General features: G+C 39.0%; 1 protein-coding gene across 2 annotated transcripts in view; it reads left to right on the top strand.

The window, feature by feature from the left end:
- LOC147164605 (glypican-6-like) overlaps positions 1-25,812 on the top strand; it is an 86,060-nt gene that overhangs the window by 33,797 nt on the left and 26,451 nt on the right. Inside the window, exons 4-7 of one of the 2 annotated variants that reach the window (XM_086090578.1) lie at positions 2,723-2,888; positions 19,461-19,591; positions 22,037-22,180; positions 22,990-23,019. In XM_086090578.1, the coding sequence (XP_085946704.1) occupies positions 2,723-2,888; positions 19,461-19,591; positions 22,037-22,180; positions 22,990-23,019 (471 nt within the window). The remainder of the gene's footprint in view (positions 1-2,722; positions 2,889-19,460; positions 19,592-22,036; positions 22,181-22,989; positions 23,020-25,812) is intronic. The other variant, XM_086090579.1, reaches the window with a different exon arrangement.

Consider the following 25,812-nt stretch of genomic DNA (forward strand, 5'->3'; position numbering starts at 1 on the left):
AGGACCAACTATTAAAAAAAAGAACTTGCCTTAGTGATTTTTTTCAACTGCTACCATAGCCTCATGTATAGGCCTACAATAATACAGATTGGTCATGAAATTGAGCTTTCATCATTATATCTTCTGTCCTTTGTACCAACAGTAATATGGGGTCAAGGTTCATGTGTCACAGTTTATCCTTCTTATTTTCTCTCTTTTTTCAAATAAGTGTTGCAAAAATTCCACAAAATTCAAATGGTAAGCAAAATGTCCCTTGATGCTCAATAAACTGAGTGACGTTTTACTTAAGGAGTTGCACAGTGCTTTAGTTCCGTCAACTGTTCAGTGGCCCCTGCACACATTCTCCCTGTCAGTGCGGCTGCATGCTTGACCTGTGTGACCCAATGGCGCACTAATGTAGCAGTGGGCCGAGGTGCAACACGCGCATCACTCAATAGCAATCACGCACAGTGAGTGAGTCACAGAATGGAGGAACATGGAGAAAACCGAGAGGCCACCTTCGCAAATGTTTCCCTCCGTCCCTCCTTCTTTACGACCAGCATGGTCATTTGCCCGCCGCCGCAGCTTCTGTTTCCTGGCGTGTTGACGCCCTAGGAGATGGATGTATGTGTGTGCGCAAAACAGCCGTGGGTGAGTGCATGCCGGCTGTGTCCAATTCATCCCTGAGATAAATGACAAGCTGGGGGGGGGGGGGGCAGAGGGGAGAGCTCATCTTCTCGTTTATTGTGAAGAAGCGGGCCCACGGGTGTCACGCATTTAACTCCGAGGTGGAGAGGTATTCTTATATCTAGCACCGTGGAGCTGATATCTCCACTCGGCTGGAAAGATGCAGCAAAGGCAGGGGGGATGTTGGGAATATGCATGCGGGCGTTTCTATTGATGCGGCACACTCTGGATGCAATGATAGAATGCACAGAGCTTCTGTCAAGTTGTGGGCATATCTCATCATTCTGCTGTGACAGTTATGTCAAAGAGCTCCAACAAAGCCTTCAGTGGGAATTCCCAAGACTGCATATTAAGGGTTCATTCAGGTTGGTTTATTTTTATGATTAAATGTTTGGGTATTCTTCAATGTACCTGAATTGTATTGATCGTTTTGCACAGGGAAACACAGTGGACTAGTGGTTAGTACGTCACTGCCTCATAGTCTAAAGGTCCCAGGTTCAAATCCCGGCTGTGTGGAGTTTGCATGTTGCAGCTTCCTCCCACATTCTAAAAACATGCATGTTAGATTTATTAAAGGCGTTAAATTATCCATAAGTGTGAATGTGAGTGTGAATAGATGTTTGTCGCTATATGCCTTCTGATTGGCTGATGGCCAGTCCACGGTGTGTAATGAGGACCAGCATGAGGTAGAAATGTGCGATATAACATTATATATATAACATAGATACAATATAAAACATCTGTTGTATGGTATATTCATCTATTGATTCGTTAGATTTACCTTACCGCGACTGAGGGAATGCTTTAATTTATTTTCCATTACTTAGTAATACTTAAAAAGGATACATTAATGTTATTTGAAGCACTGTGTTGCATTTATTTAAATTTGTTTGCACTTTACTGCATTCCTTGAAAAGAGCTTGTACTACCAAATATTTTCAGTGGTATTTATCATTATTTTTTATTGTATTTGTATTAATCTTACTCTTTAATTGTGTGGTATATATAAAATATGTACAATATATCAGAAATAAATTTGTTCATAATTAATTATGTGTAATTTTAAAGAAAATATATCAGGAGATATATCATAATCGGGATATAAAATAACTTTGATTGGTAAATAAAATGTTGTCTATATCACACAGCTCTCACATGAGACGTATCTAAAAATATATCTAAAAATGGCAATTTTTCTTATTGGAGACTTTAAAAAAGAAAAAAGCTAAACAAAATTAATATAAAAACCTAAATTGATATAAACATTTTATTAAAAATAAAATCAAGATTTACAATGACACGCACAAAAACATGAATAAATAAACATGTAATACAAAAGAAACAAAGTAAAAAAAAAAAAACTTGTAAAATTATCACTTTAAAAATGATAGTACTGTATATGTTTATTTTATTGGCCACTTGCAAAATACCTGTGCCTTGTGCAACATGTCTCCTCTCATGAAAACTAAAAGCACTATATCGCAGTAAGTTCCCTTTCCCATCACATGTTTGTCTTTGCCATAAAGGGCATTTTTCTCCGGCGGCATCGGTCGCTCACCAAGAAGAAGAACACAAAAAGGCCAAAGACTAAGCAAATTTCAATCATTGAGATGTTCACCGAGCTGAACTTGTATGCAACTTTTCCCCCAAAACATTTTAGGTGTTATTCCAAGGGAGTATCCATCTTTAGAGATCCCACTGTCATTTTAAAAGACAGAAGTAATATCTGATACATGTCGCTAGACATTTCTCATTTTTGCTCAATATGGTCAAACATCAAGAGCTCCCAGAAACTGAAAGAGTCTTAATTAAAACTCACCTTGCTGGGTGTTCTGTTGTTTTTAGGACAGGTGATCTTGTACAGTAAATTTATTTTGCATTTACAGGTCAGGTGTGAGTGTACACACGAGTGCTTGGGAAGGTGAAAAACACATATTACATACAACAATCAATTTTGTGGAACGAATGTCACCATTCCATTATTGCAGCAATCGGCAAGTATGATTACGTTTTGCTCAAAAGCGCTCACAGCTGCACTCTTTGTGTGCTCTTACAGGTAAGCAGCACTCCAGCATGCATGCGAGCGCTGACCAAGATGTCGTACTGCCCGTTTTGTCAAGGCATGCCGGCCATTAAGCCCTGCAAGAACTACTGCCTCAACGTCGTCAAAGGCTGTCTGGCCAATCAATCCGACCTGGACCCCGAGTGGAACCATTACATTGGTTAGTGGGCTTCCTTCCCCGCTGCTCTATTTAACTTCATTCTTCTCATGTGCTTTTCAGTGCATGTGACTAATCTGTGAGTGAGCTGGATATTGAGGCCAAAACAGAACCCTTTGCAGGCGATATTGTTGTAGTGTGGAAAACTCGGATCGAAATGAGAATCAGGAAAAACGAACAGAATAGGATAGAATACGCCAATATTCGTCCCACAATTGGAAAATTTCAGCAGCAAAATTATTCACAACTGTGCATAAATAATTACATTCTATAAATACAAAAAGGAATGTGCATCAAGAATAATCAGTAGCATTTTTATGTATGTAGTAACAAAATTATATATGTGTCAATAGAAATAAACATCAGTATTGTGATGTGACTTCTTTACAAGTCATTTGCTATCTGGGGATGTGAATGTCAACAAAATCAGACATATTTTCGATGACAGATATACTTCGATGCAGCAATAAATGAAAAAGAAACCAACAATATTGACAGTCAGCAGTGGAGCATCAACTAGGCTATTTAAAGCATCTTTGATTTAATAACAATCAAACCCAACAGGAAATCAATAATGAGCTGTATAAAAATAAAAATAAAGGTTTTAGGTGCATATGATATTTTCCCACAAGATATAATATTGTAATATTATCATTTTAAAATGAATAACAATTTGACTGAAAGAATAATAATTTTGACTCATAAATTGACTCATAAATTGTCGATGGTTGTGAGAAACCCATGTTTATTGTAAAATATACATTCAGACAATTACAGTTTGGACCAAAATGATTCTAATTTTGAGTTTGAATTACTTATTGTTGTTATTATTACATTTTGATTCATATCCATGATATGATCAAATAATTTTGAGGAAAATAAGGAAACATTTTAAAACATCGAATATGAATAATTTTTAACATTAAAGGGGATACATGCACATTTTTGTTGCAATAGAGTATATTCTATGCGGCCCCACGGTATTTGGATTCATATTGTGTTTGTGCAAAATGAATTAAATAGCCAAATCCAGCCGTTTTTATCCATGTCACCGGAGGCCATTTTGCCACTTGCTGTCAGCTGAAAATGACATCACAGCGCCTAAGGGCACGACCAATGAGCAGCCTGTAAACATCACATGACCAAACCCAGAAAACAAGCGAACTGTGATTGGTCGTTACCTGAGCTGATTTCCAGGAAGGTGGGAAGTTAACTTCCCCTTTCAAGTTTTCATTGAAATGTCAAATAATTGTGAAAATAGCTATTGCAAAAATGGCTCATTACAGTCTTTCCATACCCATCTAACAAATGAAACAAATACAAATTCAGTAACTAAAAATGTGACTAGAGTATGAAGAACAAAACAGCAAAAACAAATTAAGTTTCAAACCTTTTTAATGAAATAATAATCAGAGGATGTTAATTATTTGGCCACGAGGTTAAAAATCTATAAACATGAAATATATGCCTCCATATTGACGTAACATATGTTTATGTTTTATGTCTAAAATAGTTTGTAGTGAGGCTTATGACAGTAACTTAATATGGATGAGAACAGATGGTCCGTACTGCGATGCTCATCTTGTCAATTTGACAGTTTGTGTGGAGTGAACTTGACTCAGAGGAGTGCTTCGCTTTGTGTTTTGACAACACCAGCTTCTCCTCGAATGAGAAAATGTGTTCCCCCCCCCCCCCCCCCCCCCCCAGACGTTCCCTCATTGGAAACGATTTTCCTCACTGGATTCTTCTCTCCCGTCGAGCCTAATGGGGATTTGTAACGGGGCGGGGGCGCAGCACGTCAACTTTAGCGCTGGGAACGTGTTCCGCTGCTGAGACAAAGAGCGAAAACATCAATGTAACATTTATATATTAATTTAATATTCCATGAAAGGCCTTGCTGGCGCACATGATTCCAGTAGGTAGCATGTCATGTAAAGGTGCGACACTAAAAAGGGTGACTGTGCTGACAGCCTGTGGCAAAGAAAACACTGGAATCCCATCTCGGAGTAGAAACTCTTTCCTTGAAGTCACACCTCGCCTGCTTGCTCTCTGGGGTTACTTTGGGTCGTTTTAGAGGAGGACAAAGCATCAAAGTGTGCATGTTTTATCTGACTATCATTCACCGGTGTGTGCTTCCACGGCTAGATGGATGACTTTTTACTCCCTGTTTTGTTCTTACCTTTAAATCCTGTGTATGCAGTGTTTCAGCCTGGCTGTGCACTGGGTTAGAAATACATATTTTAGTTATTCATTTCTAAGTGAGAACTGGGGGGAAGCAACGGAATGGTGAGGGTTAAACCCACATTATTTGTGGTTCTGGTCGCTCTTATCACATTTGATCACATCTACTTTAAATGTTAAACGCTGAAAGTTTTTCGATAAGCTTTGCATAAAACAGGGTTTATGTAGCGGAATGGAGAGAATATCAATAAACAGTAAATACAATCTAGGCTTGGTAATAGCCTGAAACAACCCCAGTGGCACAGAGGCACCCATTCTGCTGTAATATTGCCTCGTTAGTAGCACAAAAAAAAACATTCACACATGCTCATTGGCTTATATTAGCCTATCTTGACCGTTTAGGAGGATATTGCTCAAAAATGATTACAACACGTGACCAAACCCAGAAAACAAGTATGTGGGCTTCCTGTGTATGTAGCGACAAGTAGCATAACAACTGCTTGCATGATAGTTTGAAGACAAACTTGCTAAAATGTTTTTTTTATATGGCTGGGGTCTTTGGGACAAATCTACATGTATGTACAATATATCATCTATTTACACTAATATGACAAAGTATGATGGTTTATAAATGAACAAGAATGAAGCCTAAACATGGGATATTGTCGTCCTTCTTGCTGACACATTGCGGAAAAAAACACAAGTGAAATGTCTTCGAAGTTTTTAAGCGAATTTTGTGAAAATGGGCAAAACGGACATGCGACTTATGCCCGTTTCCATCTGTTCTTCTTTTGCGAATATTGAGAGGGGACTGCGCCGCTGTAGGTGGCGGTATACACCATAGCGATGTGATCCACCAGTAATTTAAAAGAAGAAGAAGAAGAACAGGAAGCGACCGCGGGGTGCGATGAAGTCATATAAGTTTGCTTTTGTAATTCTTGACAAACCGTAGCGTTTCTTTGCTGTTTTCCATCTAAAATTGCATTAATTTTCACTTATTTAATTAATTCCAAAAAGATTTCTGTTTCGTCGTACCCCTAAATATACTTTACTTTATCGTCGGCCATTGCTTTGTGACTACAAATGTACGTGCAACATAATATCCGGTCAAAACGTGCGACGTATATCCTGTCTTGTCAGCGTTTATTCACAAAACCTGTTTCCATAGCCAAAATTCGCATTTTTCTTTTTTCTATATGCTTCCAAATCCACCCCCTCCAAGCGTAAAAACTATTTTTGTGAATTTTGGGCCCTTTTTATTAGTTTTTTATAGTTTTATTTTCGCATTTCTTGAAAATTCGAATAAAAATGGGTGGATGGTTATTCAGTCATTCAGTCTATAAGTTAGTTAGTTAGCTGGTTGGACATCCAGTCAGTTAGATGGTTGGTTGTTTGGTTGGTAAATCAAGTTTTTAGGTTAGCAATTGATTTAGAAATCACCTGGTCGGTCAGCCAATTGGTTAGTTAATTATTCCATTAGTTGCTTAGTTATTCAGTTACTTAGTCGGCCAATCAGTTAGTTATCTAGTTAGCTAGTTAGTTAGTTATCTAGTTGGTTAGTTAGTTCGTTCGTTAGTTAGTTGGATGATTGGCTAATTGGTCAGTGGTTCTGTTGGTTAGTTAGCTGGTTGGACAGCCAGTCAGTCAATACATCTGCCAGTTGGTTAGTTAATCAGTTAGACCATTAGCTGGCCAGTCAGTCAGTTGGTTGGTTGTTAAGTTAGTTTATTCAGTGAGGTGATTGAGTTGATTTGTTGAATGGTTGGTCAGTTTGTCAGTCGGTTAGTTAGTTAGTTGTTCAGTGAGATAAATGGTTGAGTTCATTTGTTGAATGGTTGGGCAGTTAGTCACTTGGGTAGTGAGTTGGTTAGTCAGTGAGAAGGATGGTCATTAATTTGGTTAGTTAGTAAGTTAGTCAGCTAGTCCGTTAGTTGGTCAGTCAGTTGGTTGGTTGGTTGCTTAGTCTTGTCAGTTAGTCAGTTGGTTAGTCCATGAGTTAGTTGGTCAGCCAGTCAGTTAATCGGTCACCCGGTTTGTTTATCCGTTGGTCAGTCAGTCAGATGTTTAACTAACAAACTGAGGCACAAACAAATGTCCATTTATTCAGTTGTTAATTTATATAAGTTCATGCAACAGGCAACATCTGTGCTTCACTGGGTGATATCCACTTTCGAATTGTGCCTCATTAATGCAGGAGCAGCTTTCCGTCTGTCTTCATCAGATCTTATTGTGGTCAATGAAACAGCGCTCTTATGAGTTTTGCCTGTGACATTTCAAGCTAATTTTAATGGGAAAGATTTTTCGATTAGCTTAAGGTCTCGCCATAAATGCTCTTCTAATCATGGACATGCAGAAATATGTGTTGAATTTATATAAGCTAAGCCACAGTATGCAAATGTGACTTTATTTGCTCGGTCTCTGACGTTCTGAGATGTGGGCTGGTGCATAGCGTCGGCTAAGAAATTCATCTTGATGGTGCGGCGTTCACACCAACATCATGTGTCTGCTCGGCTGAGCACAGACGACAAGCTATTGGAGGAGGTGAAAAATAATCCAAGCAAAGAGTTTGAAAGCCTTTAAACTCAGAAGCTGCACCCACTGATAGCTACATTTTTTCCACAAGACAACAATCTCTCACTTCAAATAAAATACAGCACTTGACATTAACGAGACCTCGCCTCTTATCCATCGTGTGCGTGTGCGTGTGCGTGTGCGTGTGTGTTGACAGTCGCACCATCTGTACGCTCAAACAGATGCACTGATTCTGTGTATACTAGTTATATGTGCACAGTATATTCCTCAGATTTGACATGATTAAAAAAAATGTGTCTTTTAAATTTGCAAATGTATCCATAATAGAAATGACGCCAGGGTGTCTTAATCACTTCCTTCGACTGCGTTTGGTCTCACCAGTCCTGTGATTATTCATAAAGCGATTTTTCCTTTTTCAGAACAATATGAAATCAAAGACCTCATGCACGCACTTGTTTTTCTTGCCCCCAAGCAAGAGAATAATTAGGAAAGACAATTAAATATTTCATAATACACACGCTGACTGGACACTCCAAGGATCCATCACATGTAAATTCATATTTATTGGGACCCTTACCAATGGTAAGTTACCATTGATCAAAAATCTGTGCCAGGATGCTGGTTGGCCAAAGGGGAATTCTAGAAATGGAATTCACCTGTTACAGGGTCAAATAATGTCCCTTATCAAACATTTATTACGTAAGTGTACAGGCAATGTTTTAATGACAATATTCAAGATTGTTAACTGTTTTACCAGGAAGTGTAGAAATATGTATGTATGTTTTCTTTCTTATTTAGAGGCTCATTTCATAACACTTAACCACAAAGGTTAAAATATAGAGAATGATTTAATCAATTCCAGGGTCATTCTGTCCATTGCAAAAACTTTAATCGTACAAGAAATGTGACATTCTTCATATCTGTCATACAAGTGTAAAAAAAAAAAAAAAGTTAAAGCAATCAACATTCTTTGAACACCATCCTCACTTTTAATGTGGACGGTGTTATCATATGCACAATTGTCTCTAAAGCAATTTCATCTTTGTGTTTCTGCCCTCGTTACAACGAATAAATCTCATACCAGAATCAAACAACAGATTAAAAGGGTTCTGCTGAGTAGACCCTCGTTAATCAATTTTTTCCCCGCCGGACGGCAAAGCATTCTCACCGACCTCGCCTGTTCCTGCAAGACAACAATTGCTTTGTGCGTTAATTATGATAACGTGATTCTTGTGACAAGCCCTTTTCCCCCAAAAAATATAATACCATCTGCAAAAGCAGAAAATTCAGGTTTTAAGGAGAGTGGGATTACAGTTGAATTATGTTAATTAGACCAGTCATGAAGCTGCAGCTGTCGATCGTCAATCTGTAACTGAGTGACGTGGAATATTTGACATGTATCTATGTGCATTTTTATACACAGCAGCGATTCTATTTTCTAATCTTTGCAGTGTTGTGTTTGTAGTCAATTTGGAGTAATGTAGTGTAGTGTACACACAACTGACTTATGTGTGGTCTGCATAGGCTTGATACCCACTTGTAGATTTACTTGGTTGTTTATTTCACATTTGATGGGTTGGCGGGCACTCCAGAGACCCAACAATTTGTACACTACAAGCCATTAAAAAGTCAATCTCTTCTAAAAATGCCCCCTTTAAAGCAGAGTTTTTGTTGAAAGGGTTTCATGTCATATTCCACCAGCAGTACTTCAGCCTTCAGTATATTTTTACTCTTACCTTTCAAATTTTCAGAGGTTTGCTGCTAGAGCTCTCAGAGCCCACTGCGAGGCAAGGGTTAAGCGTTGCAACCGGTGTAGACCTGCCAGGTTTGGCCTGGCTCGGTGACCCTCCTTCCCAGCAGGTTTGAATTGGATTCCATTATCAGCTTTAGCGAACAAGAAGAGGTGGGAATGTAATTGCGTGTCATTAATATTTCAAATAGATTTAGCCGACTCCCACTTTTCGCTGCTAAAGAAAGATGATGACAGGGGCACATGAGTGGGCAACTGGAGCGGGAATAAAGCTAAAGCATTGGGTCAGATTTGATACTTTTCTAACACTATTATTATGAAGGCCTCATGTTGCAGCTTATATTGTACATGAACCTGTGTTAACAGAAAGAATGAGTTTCACTTGGAGATTTTGTGATTCATTGGAAAGTTTGTATTTTGAGGAATATTTTTTTCTTTCTTCATTGATCATCATCTGTATGTTTTAAAAACACACTTTATTAACCAGCCACCAATGGCAGGGAAAATTGAACACTTAAACCTGCAGTGTGCTGTGCATCCAGCCTAAAATGGAAAAGGGTAAGACACTTCATGGAAAGCTTTAAGGTAATGATGAAATTAGTCTACTTTTAGAAGACTGTGCAGATTAAAAAAAAAAAAAAAAAAATCTGTTACACGTAATGATGAAATTAGTCTACTTTTAGAAGACTGTGCAGATTTAAAAAAAAAAAAAAAAAATCTGTTACACAAGCAACTCGTGAAATACTTGCAGAATGCATTTTCCTCTAACAGACAAAAAGTTAGACCTAGTGATAAAACACTGTATGCTTAAATCTCCTCTTGTTCAGCTTCTTTTTACCACCTATCTTTTCACTTGGTGTGTGCATGGGCACAGTAGGAATTACACTAGTTGGACAATAGGCCGGCATTGAAAAGTATTTATTTGAGGCTTTCTTATAATAAATAATAAAAGCACCTTCCAATTAATGCTAATCAATGTATGTGCTAGAGAATTCAATTGACAGAATCTGAACTCAAGAGGAACAAAACGAACTACCTTAACAGTACTTACAGCCAAATGGAAGAAAGTAGAAACATTATTCATACATGTCTTTCAATGTCACCGTCTGTGATTGAATTGAACAGCTTGAAAGAGGTCATACGGCACTTGTGAAAGACAAGCACTTATCAAGCTACACTCTTTGCTCAAGCGCTACGTGTCCTTCGTGTCTGAAGTCTTAATAGATGCTCTGGGTTTCAACAATGGGACTGAAAACCCTTTTCACTTTCACTTCTTCAGATAATAAGTCTTAGTTTGTTCTCAGTTTAGTTTGGTAGTGTAATAGTTCACATAAGTAATATGTAGCAGACATGGGATTGACAAATTGATGTGTGATCTTTGAGTATGAGTTCCAACAGACTTAAGGCAGACTTCACCCTGGACTTGTCGTCGGTCAGATAATCACACAGCACAAATGCCGACAGACAGACTAACATTCACACTTACATTCACACCGCCACTGAGTGGGAACTGAACCCACACTGCTTGCCAGAAGTCAAGCAGAGAAACCATAACACCATCAGTGACAAATATGCGCATTCAATAAAACACAAAGCACTTCTGCTTACCTTTTTGGCTTTGATGTAGTGTTTAAGTCCTCCGTGACAAGACTGCAAATGAATGGCACTTGCGCAAAGCCACCACTGGCTAATTTAACCAAACCAAAATCCACGCTTAAGGGAACTACAGTGTTCCCTCGCTATAATGCGGGTCACTTTTCGCAGTCTTGCTGTTTCATGCTTCTTCTTTTTTTTCAGTAATGTACCTATTTTATAAAAAATTATGAAGGTTTGAACATTTAAAATGTTTAAACAAGAGAGAAATGTCAAAAAATGTAAATGCCTAGTTGGCAAAAGTGTATAAACTGTGCGGTGAGGGGTTTTAGAGCCTTAAAACATTTATAATAAATGTAAAACATAAAGCTAACTACACAAATTTCATTTATTGTGGGTATTTTTTGGGAACACTGTACATAATTTCTGTTAGTCAGGGTTAAACACGGATGCCTGTCTAGTCGTTGATGACAGAATTCGATTAACATTTTCTGGGAAATTGTGGCTCTAATATCGGCTAAAGCTTTCGGTGACTGACCAATCTCACAAGGACTCAGGTCATAAGTATAAAATGATTAATTCAGGGTGTATTCAGTTTTGTCTTTGGCTTTTTGGTAAGTCAAAGAACACAACTCGAGAGAAAGAGGAACCTTAAGAGAACAATAACTAGGAAGCTGAAGGGGAGGTAGTGAAGGAGGTGGCTCAGAATGTTTCTTCTTCTTCTTGCACTCACACAAAAACGCACACATACAAACACGGTCTTCCAGGCGGGGAAGCGAATCCACAGCAACCTGCATTGTAGGCAGGTGACGGTACGCCACCTGGAATTGGCTCAGAATGCTAGCCGCTAGCACAGCCGCTAGTTGCAGGATTATCGGCTAGCTGCTTTATGTGTCGTAGGGTTATTTTATTGCATGTTTTACAATGGTTGTATGACAAAAAGTTAATTTCTTCTGACATTTGTAAACATTGCTGCTGTTTAAATCAAAGCTTGTTAATATAAAACATTGCCCGTTTAATGATAGCCACGCTGGAACAAATTATTTTTATTCCCTTGTATTTCCGCTGTTAATTATTTTTATTTGCAAGTGTGTGACCATATGTTCTATAAAGGATAACTTGTTATATTTATATTTCATTATATTTATTTTCCATTATCAGGCTAGAATATGTAGGGATCTAAACCTATACTGCTTGAATGTGAAGTGTTTCATCAATTCCACAGTATGTGTTTCATTTGCTGCAGAGTGTGTGACCTGCGTCGCTGCTGCGCTGGCCGGAACTGTAATTCAAAGTAGATGAAGGCAATTTGCCCGCAGTTTGCTTTCTTGCTTCCTTGCCTGCTAGTTTGTTTCAACTCCATTTCATCCCAAAGTGGAGCCCAATGGCATTTGTGGATGTCGTGTTTTTTAAGGTTCCATCCAAATTTGAGTCGTGGTGGAAGTAGCAGTGCTAAACATGATTTATGTGATGTATAGAATTAATGATAATGCACGCTGTGGTCATTACATAAAACAAAAACAACTATTAGTGTTACACAGTTTGTCTGATTGATTGTACACATTTTTAGAACAAATATGAAACATTGGAACCTCGAATGCCTCCTAAGGTTATAAAATTTGGAATTCAACCAAAATTTTGAATGGACAATGGTTTCAGGGTGACAGGTGGCAATCTTTTTTTCTATTATTATTATTATCTTAATCACCCTTCTACTTGTATATTCACTGTCTCTCCTCTCGACTTGTCCAAGCCATCTCCAAGTTTGTCCGCAAAACATCTAACTTTTCCTGTCTCTCTAATGAGCTGATTTCTAATCCTATCCAACCTGGTCACTCCTAAAGAACCCCCCCCCCCCCCCCCCCCCCAACGTCTTAATTTCCGCCACCTCCAGCTCTGCTTCCTGTTGTCTCTTCATTGCCACTGCCTGTAATCTGTGCATCATGTTGAAATACTCCCTCTGTGCTTGTTTGTATTGTGATGTTTATTGAAAATGCAGCTGGACAGAAAAGGGTTTGAAGGGACAGAGACACAACAGATATGGGAAATAGGGATAAAAACCACAGTAGAGCAATGGCTAAGTAAGCATGATAAATGACTACAATAATGTTACGTTATATGTGAGGAAGGGATGCAGCAACTAGCCAATAGCATGGTTATATGATGGTGAAAGTTCAACCCAAGGAATCATTCTTGCTATTATTTTCTACGAGAAAACAGATTGTGTTTGACCTTATGAGGTCTTTCTTAATACATAATATACGTACAAGTGGAACTCGGCAAATCAGGATATCGTAGAAAACATTTCAAATTGTTCAATTCAAGCAGTGAAGCTCGTATAATACAGACACATAGGGAATTACTTTTCAGAAGGAAGCCTGAGCAGGTGTACGCTATATATTTCAAACCTTAACCAAGTCTAAACAATTGGAAATGGGTTATTTTTGTTTTCATCCCATTTTTTTTAGTGCCATTAGTTGGGTGACTGAGCCACAGATGAGGTGCACAAGCCAAAATGATGAGCTATTTTTCATCCCAGTGAAAATAAACTCTCATAGATAAGCTCGCTCACTTTCCTGACTTGTCGATGTCTGCTCTGCGATTTCATCTCTCCTATTTAAGTGCACATCAATATTGATAAAGAGCGCAGACTGAAAGTGACTGCTGTGATGTTCAAATAGGTAGGTTTTAAACCAAAGTGATGTGCATATTGGTAAAGCTGAGGTCTATTGTGTCGCTTCAGCATGGTGCCTGTGCTCTACATGAGGTACGGCTTCTGATGTTGTCTTTAAAAGCCCAGGGCTCAGAATAGGACCTGTCTATCTCCAAGGCTGTGTCTGCATGATAAAAAGATTTCCCACAGCTGGATGTTCGCCTATCTCTGCATTGATGCTAGGAACATTTGGCTGAGAGTGCCAACTATGCCATTGTGGTCCAAATGCAGTCTGGCCAATCACAGATCTGCACAGAACACAAGTCTGACACTTTCCTGAATTCAATGATGCAGTTTAGGACTTTTTACATTTTGAAAATAGCTTTGCCCTTTTAAAATGCTTTGGGTATCTGCATTTGTGACATGTGACAGGCATGCTAGCTCCAACGAACCCTACTTTACTGATGTCAGGGTATGATGTTTTTATTCATGAATCAACGTGCTAGTGTTCATCTATTTTTGTCACATATTGAAGTTAGTACCCATTGTTAGCTAAATGCTCCTTGTTGCAGAATTTGCAACAGCGTAATGCTTTTGAATGATAATATTTATTTTTATTTATTTTCATTTTTATTTTTTATTTATGTATTTAATTCAGTTTTGTAAATGTTTGTACATTTTTGTAAATGTTTGTAAATGTTTAATTTTTCTATTTTCTTCATCTGTGTGATGCTCTTCCTGTCTGCATGCCTGTTTGCTTTTATTGCTGCTGGAAATGTAAATTTCCCTGAGGGAGTCATTCCAAAGGGATCAATAAAGTCAAGTTTAAGTCTACAGTACTAGGACTAGCCAGCGGGAGCAATGTCTTAATTGAAAGGCAATACCTTGGTCGGTTGACCAGATTTTCAAAATTCAAAACCTGGGACACTACAATTCTGCTGAAAATCAAATATACAATAAATTCTCACCAGGAACTATTTATAACAAATTTAACCGCTAGTCATTCTAGTGACAGGTGGTTATGTAATTGCTTTAGCTAATGCTAGATGCTATCTTGTTTGACAATTCAACAGCGCTTAACAAGTCCATGCACTCTCATGACAACTGCGTGAGTGACACATGGGAAAACACTGGATGCTGAGACGGGACCTGCATAATATCAAGACAAAAAAATGGGGTTGGCGAAATTCGCCGGGATTCGTGACACAAGGCTCAAAACCGAGACTGTCCCGGCGGGCAAACCAAGAAGTCTAGTCATCCTACTGAAAGCCCAAATTAGCCTAGATAAGGGCAGGCTCTGGTAAAGCTGTAGGCCCAACAGTCAAAATAATTCCCAAATGATTAATAGGAACACCTTTGTAAGATCCAAGATAAGCAATGTATCTGTATTAATTGTAAACTAATGGTACGCTTGCTAACTCCTGTATGAAATGTTAGATACCGGTAATTGAATGTATGCTAGCTCCAAATTTTGGCACACTCGTGTTATTCTATTTGTGTCTCATACTGAGGTTAGTATTCGTGGCTTGCTAAATGCTACTGATTGCAGCGTTTGCATCGTCTTACTGCTTTTTTGCTTTGAATGGTTGGACTAGAGCTAACAAGCTTTACAGACACTGTTGCTTCTCATTCGTCGTCTTGATTGCCAGGCAAAACCTTGGATGACTTCCGCACCAAAACCTGTATGCTTTGTTAGCCACCAAGTTCAACGTTATTTGCATGATTTCCTTGTGCCACTTTGATTCAGTGGCTGTAACCTTCAAAGGCACATCTCACAGTTGTCTAAAACGTCCTTTCTCCATAAATTGGATGATATTTCACCAAGGAAGTGCAGGCAGTGGAAAACCACGTCGAAAGCTTGTCAGACATAGCACAAGTAACTAAGAGTATGTCGTTTCCCCACATGCCACCACTGGTGGACCGGTGGTCTCTACACTATGTCTTCTGTGTCTGTAGGCACTCTTTCTCTTACTTTGAGGAGCCAGTATGATAAGTGTGAGGGAAAACATCAGGCGTCATTGGGAACGACTGCCATTATCTCCGATGCCAGAGGCAACTCAGTTTTCTTATTATAAAAATACCATGAAAATGACTTTTTTCCCTAGTCGGCTCCTTTGACCTAAATTGTCGCTACATGCACTTGACAGCTTTTATACTCACGCTAGATGTTTCTAATTTTTTTGTGCAGCAAGCGTGCGAACGGACCAACTCAGGCATATTTACATGGTAAACAGATTACATTGGTAGCTGAATGGCAGTGTCAACCGCCGCTTGAAACAAAGCGATGCAGTGCACTCATTGCCGGGAAACTCATCGAGACGACTGATCGTCATCGCTGCTCGAAGGCGAGTTCAAATTTTTGCTTTCCAGATGGAAGTGTCATTTACACTTACTGTAGAGACTCAGTGAAGCCAACCGTTGAAGTGCTACTTCACAAGGCCATTTGGCACTGATGTGGTCTGCATATTAACACCTCACAGGTGCATCATGGGCTATTTCCCGTCCGTAGTGTCAACAAACATTTTTTGTAAGAGGCATACACATATTTGGCGAGTAAATGAGTAAATGGAGCACAAGCTGAGCTAATGTGTCTCAGCCATTAGTGACCTCAAGCTCCATAAAAAAAATGACAGGCAGGACAGAATCTCTCTTCAATCAGTGAAATGTAGTCTCTGGTTTTGCTCGAAAAGCATCATCCATACATCCATTTTCCATAGCTCTTGTCCTCATTAGAGTGTCGGGTGAACTGGAGCCTATCCCAGCTGGCTTTGGGTTAGAAGCGGGGTACATACACCCTGGACTGGTCGCCAGATAATTGCAGAGCACATGTAGACAAACAAACAAACTATGCCCACTCACATTCACACCTACAGACAATTTTCAGTCTTCAACGAAATTAACGTGCACATTTTTATAACCTGGGAGGACAAAACCTACACGAGCAAGGGAAGAAGATGCAAACTCCACACAGATCAAGATTTGAACCCTAAACCTTTGATGTGCTCAGAGACCAGTGTGTGGAAAAAAATATTTTTTATCTAATGCATCAATGCATTGCCAAACTCAAACATTCTTAACTTTGGTAACTTCAACGGGGGATCAAATGAGTCAAAAAGTCACATTTCAATGTCCAATTGAATGTTTCTACCATTTGTACTCGAGAAGCATTGAGCTACTTAAAGATCAGTCCTTGTCACTTAGTGTTGGTCTTGAAAACACTTTTGAGTGGGTCTCTGAATCTTTCATATTGTCATACAATTTTCTTTGTCATCGATGCCATGTTCCTCCATTTAATAGATTTCTGTAAATGTTATTTTAAAAATCTAACTTGGCCTTGACTTCTAAGTGTTGGTCTTGGCTTTGTCTTATCTGTTCAAAATCTTGAACTAGTATCTTCAAATTCTTGATTTGGTCTCACATCTTGAAAAGGCCTAATATCCTCAAAGTCTTGCTTTTTGCTTGGTTTCACTTCTTCAAAGTCTTGGTCTTGACTTGGTCTTACATTGCCGTGGTCTAGAACTCATTCCCTGCGAGTCTTGATCTTGACTTGAAAAGATCTCCTTAAAATCATGGCCTTAACTTGATGCCATCTCTTCGGTGTCTTTGTCTGGTCTCACATTGCCTTCACATTGCTTTTGACCTCCCTCAAAGTGTCGGGCTTAGCTTGGAAAGATCTTCTCAAATTCTTGGTCGTTGCTTCTTTTCATTTTCTTAAAAGTCTTGTTGCTTGGTCTTATTTTTTTCACTTGGTTTCACATTGCCTCAGTCTTGGTCTCGTCCCCTAAATGTAGACTTGGAAAGGTATTTTTTTTTTTAAATCTTGTCTTCGGCTTGGTCTCCCATACTTTTGCTCTTGGTCTTGCCATAGCCCTGGTGTTAACTTCGGCTTGACTTGGTCTCAACTCTTAGTTATTATTGCATAGTTCTTTTGTTTTTGAGGAAGTACAGCGGATCTAAAAATCTACAGTGAATCTTTTGTGTAATTTAGTATCAGTTGCTGAAGAGAGGCTGGTTTTGTTTTCTAAATTCTGCCAAAGTATCCTTCAGTACGGTATCAAACACTCAACACTGACTGCAGCGAATAAACATAGCATCATGTAAGAATTCATGCCAAATTGGGTAAGGAAAACGGAGACTTTTATTTTTTTTAAATCCACCCAAAGAGAGGACAGCTCGTGGGAGCAGTTGTAGTAATGTGCTACATTTCCAATTGAAGTGGGGTAAATCTGGGAATCTCTCCATTATGATTCAATTGTTCAACTCACAACTGCCATTTAAAGAGCCAGTGTTGCATTAGCATACATACCCTATGGGGTTTAGTCTGCATTCAAACGGCTCTATTATCCCCATTTTAGCTTTTCCTGTGCGACCGCAACAGTGCAGGGGACAACGGTGCTTTGGTTAGAGTCTATGTCCTTATTACTTTACATAATTTCAATGTGCTGGTTTTTAAAGGGTTAAAAAGGTGTCATTAATGGCAACGAAAACAAAAGTTATCTGTGCACACAATGCCGCAAGTGTCTTGAATTCAATGAGGCTCTGGCTCGTGTCCACACAGTGACATTAATGAGGCGTTGACCTTCCCGTAGCGCCCGCAGCCGGTAAGAATAGGTGCTTGGCTTTTCCATTAAATCAATGACTCATCAGCGGGCTTTCGGTGCATGGCGCCAAACGAAATCTGCTTGACGTGACGGGGTCAATCATCATAAAAATTTAATTTACCCTGAAAGGCATTCATGCCTTGTAATTTGGTGCCTGTGTGGTAAGATGGCAGGAACTCACAAGATAATGTGTAATAATGAAAGAGGCACCCTGTGTGAGGCTATCAGCGTTATTTATTTAGAAAATTATGTTTTTGGGGGGGAGGGGGGGGTGTTTATTGTGGATTCACTCCAATTGTATTTTAGTGTGTAATAAGTAGGGATGCGCTAATACTGATAACAGGTATCGGTATCAGGCTGATACTTGACCTTATTTAAAGATATTGGTACTCACGACAGCACCTTCTGGTGGCCATTTTATGATAAGGGTGTAGAAATTAGAAGAATAAAATAATATAAAATTGCCATTTATTTCATGCAATGTTGGGATTTATAGGCCTACTGTATGTCTTTTTAAAAATTATCTGAATGTATACATCGAAAGTGGTATCGGTAATTGCTATCGGTATCAGTGACCACTCAAGAGTTGAGTACTCGTTTTGGTATTGGTCTGACAAAAGTGAAATCGAACATTCCTAGTAATAAGTGTAAAAAGTTAACCATTTAACTTTGAATTGCATGATGATGCTGATACGTGACAAACCAAGAAAAAGCCAAAGAAGAAGCAAAACATGCTGAAACATATTAAGTCATCTATGGAACCGGTCCATCTTTTGTAATAAGTGTCTCAAACAAAGCTCCCAAAAGCCAAAGAAAAAGCAAATTACGTACACAGATAATTGTTCCTTTTTGGGATCAACATTAAACGAAACTTTTTTCGTAACATGCCAGTGGGTGTGACACATAATCTCAAGTATTAATTAACTAATTAGTGCAACAAAGGTCCATCAGCACTGTAGGGAAATGAGTCAATGAACACAATATTATGTTAAATTTTTTATTAGTATTGCAATTTATGTAGAGCTCATCCATCTCAACGCTGTTAACAAATGGACCCGTTGGAAAATAAATTGATTTACAACATATAGTATATTTTAACTGTTTTTTTTGCACAGCACAAAATATACTCCTTTGTAGAGAGTGACGAGACACAAGGCTTTTTATGTGTCAGTGCACAATTATACATCATGATTATTTAATTTGGCTAATATCTAGCTTCACACGTCAGCATTTACGTTAACTGTATTTGACCCGTCTCGTGATAGACGCCATGCTGCTCGTGGCTCTGCGGCTGGAGGGACCTTTCAACATCGAATCGGTCATGGACCCCATTGATGTCAAGATCTCCGACGCCATCATGAATATGCAGGACAACAGCGCACAGGTTTCCTACAAGGTATTGTACGTCTTCTGCTGTGCCAGTACGTCAGCGCTAAATCACATACTGCTGCTAGAAAATCTTAGGGTAGGCTTTCATTAAATGAGTATATTCAAGAGTCATGTTAGTGAAAAATAAAAAGTACCTCATTTAGAACTTGTTAGGAAATGCAGTAAACTGGAAATGGAAAGCACAATGTGGTTTGTTTACAAGATTACATTAAAACGCACATTCAGTTAAGAGACATGTCAAGGAGAGCAGCAGTAAAAGGTGCTGATTAAAGAATTTTGTTTCCATTTGTGGTGAAAATGTTTCAATTTTAGAAAAGTTTCATGCACAGATGACAACGTTGTCAAAATGATCCGTGTTAACGCAGAACTGCAAAAATAGTTGAAAACTTTGCATGATGGTAGAAAGGTGTCGGTGCTGGTCGCACTTCAATGGACGCTCAAGCTCATTATCTTGAGGCACATGCGCAACAACGGCCCATTGTTTCATCATTTGTCAAGTTGTGCGTGTGTGTGCGTGCGTGTGTGCGTGCGTGTGCGTGCGTGTGTGTCCTTCAGCTTTCACAACATTCACAAGAACGATAACAATGAGGGTTTCAAAAACGTTCACTTTTAGACACATTTCAAAAACTTCATGCTTATACTACGAAATATGCAGATGAGGGGCCAAACGGCACTATTTTTGTGTAAATAGGCTTTTTGTTAGTGTGCACATTAACACAAGATTATTTGTAGTTAATTTTTTGCTTTAAAAAAAGATATTCCAAATTTCCCAAAAGTTTACACTTTTATTCACCTAGGGTTTAAATCACTAATAAACACGTAGAAATGTGTTACTCTGTGTCCATATTCGTTGCCAATACGTAATGCAAAGACAACAACTGTCTGTTAACGAGAACTTTATTGATATCACTTGATTTACAGCACGCACCAAATAATCATCAAACATAGTTGACAGTGAATCTTCAGTTGTTAAACCACAAGTTCACATTTTCTTGGAATGTTGCAGACAAAGAACAGATAGAGACAAAATATTTGTATTTTTGAGAAGTTTCATTTGTACTAAAAAAAAAATGTCAGTGACATGAAAACCAGGGCACAAACAGTACAATTTGTATTTGTTTTGCTGTCAAACTGTCTCATGTAATCTAGTTAGATAAGCTTGGGTTATAATGACAGGAGAACACTCTACAGTAATTTAGTCAAATCAGAAGTTTTGTTTATTCGCTTTTTTTTTCATTTCCAGATGACAGCATTGTCAAAACAATCTGTGTTCACAGGAAGCTGCAAAAAGCATCCAGCTATTTTTGCTATTCACAGTAAATGACACCGAACAAGGTCATTGTCTTGAACGGCACACACACAATAACCGCCCTGTGCTCTTCCATTCGTTAAGGATTGTGATGTACTTGCACATGAGTAAATCCTGCATTAAAAAAAAAAGTACTGTCCAGTGTCCATGCGTAATGAATTTACTATGATTTGAATATTTATTTTCAATTTAAAAAAAAATTGCCCAGTTGTCTTCTCGCTCGAACTTGATGTTTGTTGTAGTACTTACCAACACTGCAAAATACAAAACATAAAAAGATTAGTAACAGAAGAAGAAATACAAAAAGCTAAGCTAACTGTTAGCTTATCTGGTAACTACACTGGGCTTGCAAACTGTGATGACTTGGGAGACACATTATCCATTTGTGTGTGTGTGTGTGTGTGTGTGTGTGTGTGTGTGTGTGCTTCAGGTCACTTCCTAATTGGCTATCATTTAGTTTTAATCAATGCTTGATTGATTGGTTTTAGCGCGTTTGATAAATTATTCGGACAATGTCAAAGTGGCCCTTGTATCCTTTATTTTCTTTATGCGGCCCTTGAAGGAAAAAGTTTGGACACCCCTAGTTTAAGACTATTAAACAGCCTGTAATGCTTGGTATTTGTATTTTTTTTTAACATTAATATTGTTCTTTACATGCTCTTTATTTGATATTGAACTTGACAATACTTGAAAATGCCTGAAAAGTCAGATTTAGGTATTAAATTACTCTGCAGCGTATATCAGTAGCTCAAGTGTTTTATTGCATTTTTTACCACCCACTAAATCAAAAAAAGTTTGAAAATATGAAGTGCTGTAACGACATTTATATTCTCACATACTGTTGATGTCAGTTGGGATTCAAGCCATCTGCAGGCTTTCCTGTACAACGCATACAGTCACGGTATATGTGGTGTTTTTCCATAAGGTGTAAAACTTAAATAACGTCGGTCGCAGCCCAGCTGAATCACCGTTCGCGTCACCGTGGTTGCCTCAGCATGCAGCCCATTATATATACCAGCAGCGTGTGGTGTTGAGCGAATCGCAAAGTCTCGAAGCAAACATCGTGTTTTCCCTCATTCTCTCCTTCCCAAAAAGTCATTTCAGATCCTGACCGTCGGGTGCCCGTGTTTGTTCAAATTGCAGGCTTTTCAAGGTTGTGGTCAACCAAAACCCGCAGGAATGACTAGGTCTGCCCGTGGCGTTCCGGATGTGTTCAACGCCCGCTTCAGGCCCTACAACCCAGACGAGCGTCCCACCACGGCAGCTGGCACGAGCCTAGACAGACTGGTAAGGACATCGAGCGGCACTTGCTTTTCGGGACATAAACACCATTTGTCTTTCTCGCTCATGACACTGTTGATTAAAGCCAGTGATGTGCTGGGCCCCCGCCGACGGCAATTCATTCCGCCGCCGCCTGCATGTATCGATCGGCGTTTGTTAACGAATCAACAGCCTCCCTCTCCACCCCCCCGGAGAGTGAGGTGTGCCACGACGTGCCCTTCTCCTGCCTGCCTGCCTGTCTGTGTGCTTGGCAAACAGAACGGACAAGGCTGAAGGCTTTTTTTTTTCCGAGGGCTGACCGCGGCCATTGTTTGCTGCAAAGCCAGCCTTTTATTTCATATCAGATGGGCTGCGTGTTTGCGGGATTGGACGTTGATACGTACATTTACCATCTCAAACAACCTTGAGGGCTAAAACGCTGCAGCCGGGGAAAAGGTTAGCGTTGACAGCCAAAAGAAGCTTAGGGGCAGTTCTCATCATGCCGTAAATACTTGTGCAACCACAATGCTTTCATTGCCTTCCACGCAAATTTGAGGCAAAGGGTTGACGATGTTTAGAAACAAAATAAAACAGTTTAAGACTACATTAGTCGTCAGTCAAATCCCATTTTCTTTATGCTTTGTTAGTTTAATGTTATATCATGTGTATTTTTCTTCCACAATGTTTTTATCTATCTGATTCAATACTAATTATGTTTTTAGTACGTCCATTTGCCCGTTTTTGATGTTTTTCCGTGCCTCCTATTCGTTTCGTCCACCTACACAATTAATTAAGACTTTCTCTTTCTCCCCCCGTTTCTCTCTGCTGCAAACCAGAGGATTATTTGGAATACCATGCAACACAGCGTAAGCTTCAACACATTTCTTCTTTTCTGCTTGGGAGTGGGCATTTTAAAGACGACGGGGGGGAAATGAAAGTTCAATGAATTGCTTTTTTTTTTTATCAGACAATCTTTTGCTGACTAGTCATAGCTCCTGTTTCGATGTCAGTGCCTTCTATCCATTCATTAATTTTCTATAGCCTTATTAGGGTTGTGGGTGAACTAACGCTCTGCCGGTTCACTTTGGGCGAAAGGTTTAGTACACACTGGACTGTTTACCAGGAAATTACCTAACCCATTTAAATCAGAGTTGTCAAACATGGGCTACATTGAGGATACGGCTGTTATGACTGTGAAGCTTATCATTTTCTTAAATATCGTCGCTGCTATGTGAAAAACACTTATGTTCATTTTTGCCTTTTTATTTTATTTTATTTTTTTACATTTTTACGTTTTGGGGATGTCTGCATTAAATTTCATCTCAAAAATATAAAACTGTAAAAAAATGACAAAAAGCATTTTTCACATAGCAGCGACGATATACTACAATTGGTGGCTAATTCATTTTAAAATCCAAAGTCAAGGGTAATAATTTTTTAAACCACTGTAAAAAGTGGTTTGGTAACAAAAAATGGCTTGCAATATCTAAAAAAATAATATTTATTCTGATTGTTCTTGTGGGCCAGAGAAAATGATGTGGCGGGCCGGATCTGGCTCCCAGGCCTGGAGTTTGACACGTGTGATTTACACTCATATTCACACATATGGATCATTTTGAGTGTTCAATGAAACTAATATGCATGCTTTTGGAATGTGGAGAACATACATACTTCACACAGGAAGACCAGAACTGTGATTATTGAGCAGAACGATGCTTTACTGGTCACTTTATCTTTGATTGATAGATAGCTATGATGTAAAGAGTCTTTATAGTTATGTGTCCCATCTTTTGTTGAAGTTGCTTGTTACTGCATACTACCGGCGACAAATTCCTTGTGAATAAACATTATTCTGATAATGCCACGGGGTTGCGTTGCTGTAATGCATAATTGAATTGTAATTGAGTATGAACAAAAAGATAAAAACAAAAGTACATTACAAACAGTGAAACTGTTTTACTAAGTCTTAAATCTTATGAAGGGTGGTAGAAAGTGAACCAAAAATGAATGAGAAAGTTTTATAATGCCAAGCTTATAAAAAGCATCTCTTTTGGGCAAAAGGCTGACATTTCGTTTCAGGAATTTTGAATTCTTGGAACGTGTACTTCCTAGACCTAAAACGTTCCAATCAGATATGTTTGATGCTGCAGACCCATTCTCAAAGTTTCCTGGATATCTCACACTAGTAGGGTCAATAAATGACACCGGAACTAAATTTAGACATGGTCAATGGTAAAAAATGTCTAGTTCTGGGTTAAAGTTACCGCCATTGTTATTTGTACAAGTGCTTAGCATTTTGCACATTTGCTTTCTTCTTGATTCCCGTACATAGCTGACATCATGTTGGTTTTCTTTAGATAGCAAACTAGTATAAATTTTGCATCATTGGCTTTATGATTCAATTCTCTCAATTTTACCACCGTGCTACATTACGATCAATTAAACATTTCTTATCACCATCCCTACTTCTACTCATTGTTTTGCCTGGAACTCTTCGAAACAGTAATTACTTCACGTGGAAATGTGTCAATATTCATGTGATAAGCAGCATGTTTTCCGCTTAGCACTTAACCGCAATGGTTCGAATGGAAGAGTGAAAATATTTGGCTTTTTATTACTGTCTGCAGCAGTTCATATCATCATATAGTCCAGCTACAGCCTTTAAACTTTATTTTATTACTACACAGTCATTAACTCATCACGGACGGCTCGGCCATATGCCAACGTGTCCTCAGGTGGTGAGGATCCCTGAACGCACACCTTCCTCAATTAACCTATCTATTCTGGAAATCTCCCCCTTCCGACGTTAGTAATAGCACGGACAACAAATCAGGAGGTGACCTGGTCTGACAGAGCGCTGCGGCCAGCATCTGCTCTAATGGTACAGCGACACGGGCCGGCGGCCAGGCAGGCATGCGGGGGCCGCTCATGAATAATCAGCCGGCATTCAGACAAGAAATTGCAGGAAGAGACAGGGAGTGTGTCACAGACGTGAAGTGGAGCACTGCAAATGCAGAAAATAGCACAGTCAAGGCTGCCAAGCTATAGGTGGCACATCATCACATTGCGATTAAATCAGCCTAAAAGCCAGAGTATTCTTGTATCATCATATCATGGGCAACTGTTATGTTCATGCCATCAAATGTGACCTTCATCCTTGCAGTGAGTCACATCGTGAAAAATATTGAAGTTCGTTAATGATGCTAGAATTGTTTTTAATGTTGGCGGAGGTGTTTGAGGTCATATTTGAAATACCATGCACATCTGTTGTGACTCACTCCGGTGGCTTACCTCCAGCTGCTAAATATTAAACAGTGAGACGTTAGTGCCAATAACAGCAAGGGCGTTCAAGCAAAGCTGGGATATACTTGAAACTGTCCCCAAAGTCACAGCGTGGACGACTTTACATTTATTTCTGTCTGTTCATGGCAGACATTTTGGGGGGCCAGTGACTCAGTTCACTTGACAAGAGTCAGTCTCGCAAATATAATTAGTAAATATTCTTTAAAAGAAAAAAAGATTCTTCAAGTTGTTTATTGTCACATTTAGCTAAAACTGATAATTACACACTGTCTATTAAAAGTAACCTCATAGCGTCCACTACCTGAATGCTAACATACAATGAGAAACTCCATAGACACACTGGCTAACAATTAGCA

This window comes from Leptonotus elevatus, chromosome 12 (assembly GCF_054856555.1).
Source record: "Leptonotus elevatus isolate MCC_2025b chromosome 12, RoL_Lele_1.0, whole genome shotgun sequence".
In the NCBI taxonomy this organism is placed as follows: domain Eukaryota; kingdom Metazoa; phylum Chordata; class Actinopteri; order Syngnathiformes; family Syngnathidae; genus Leptonotus; species Leptonotus elevatus.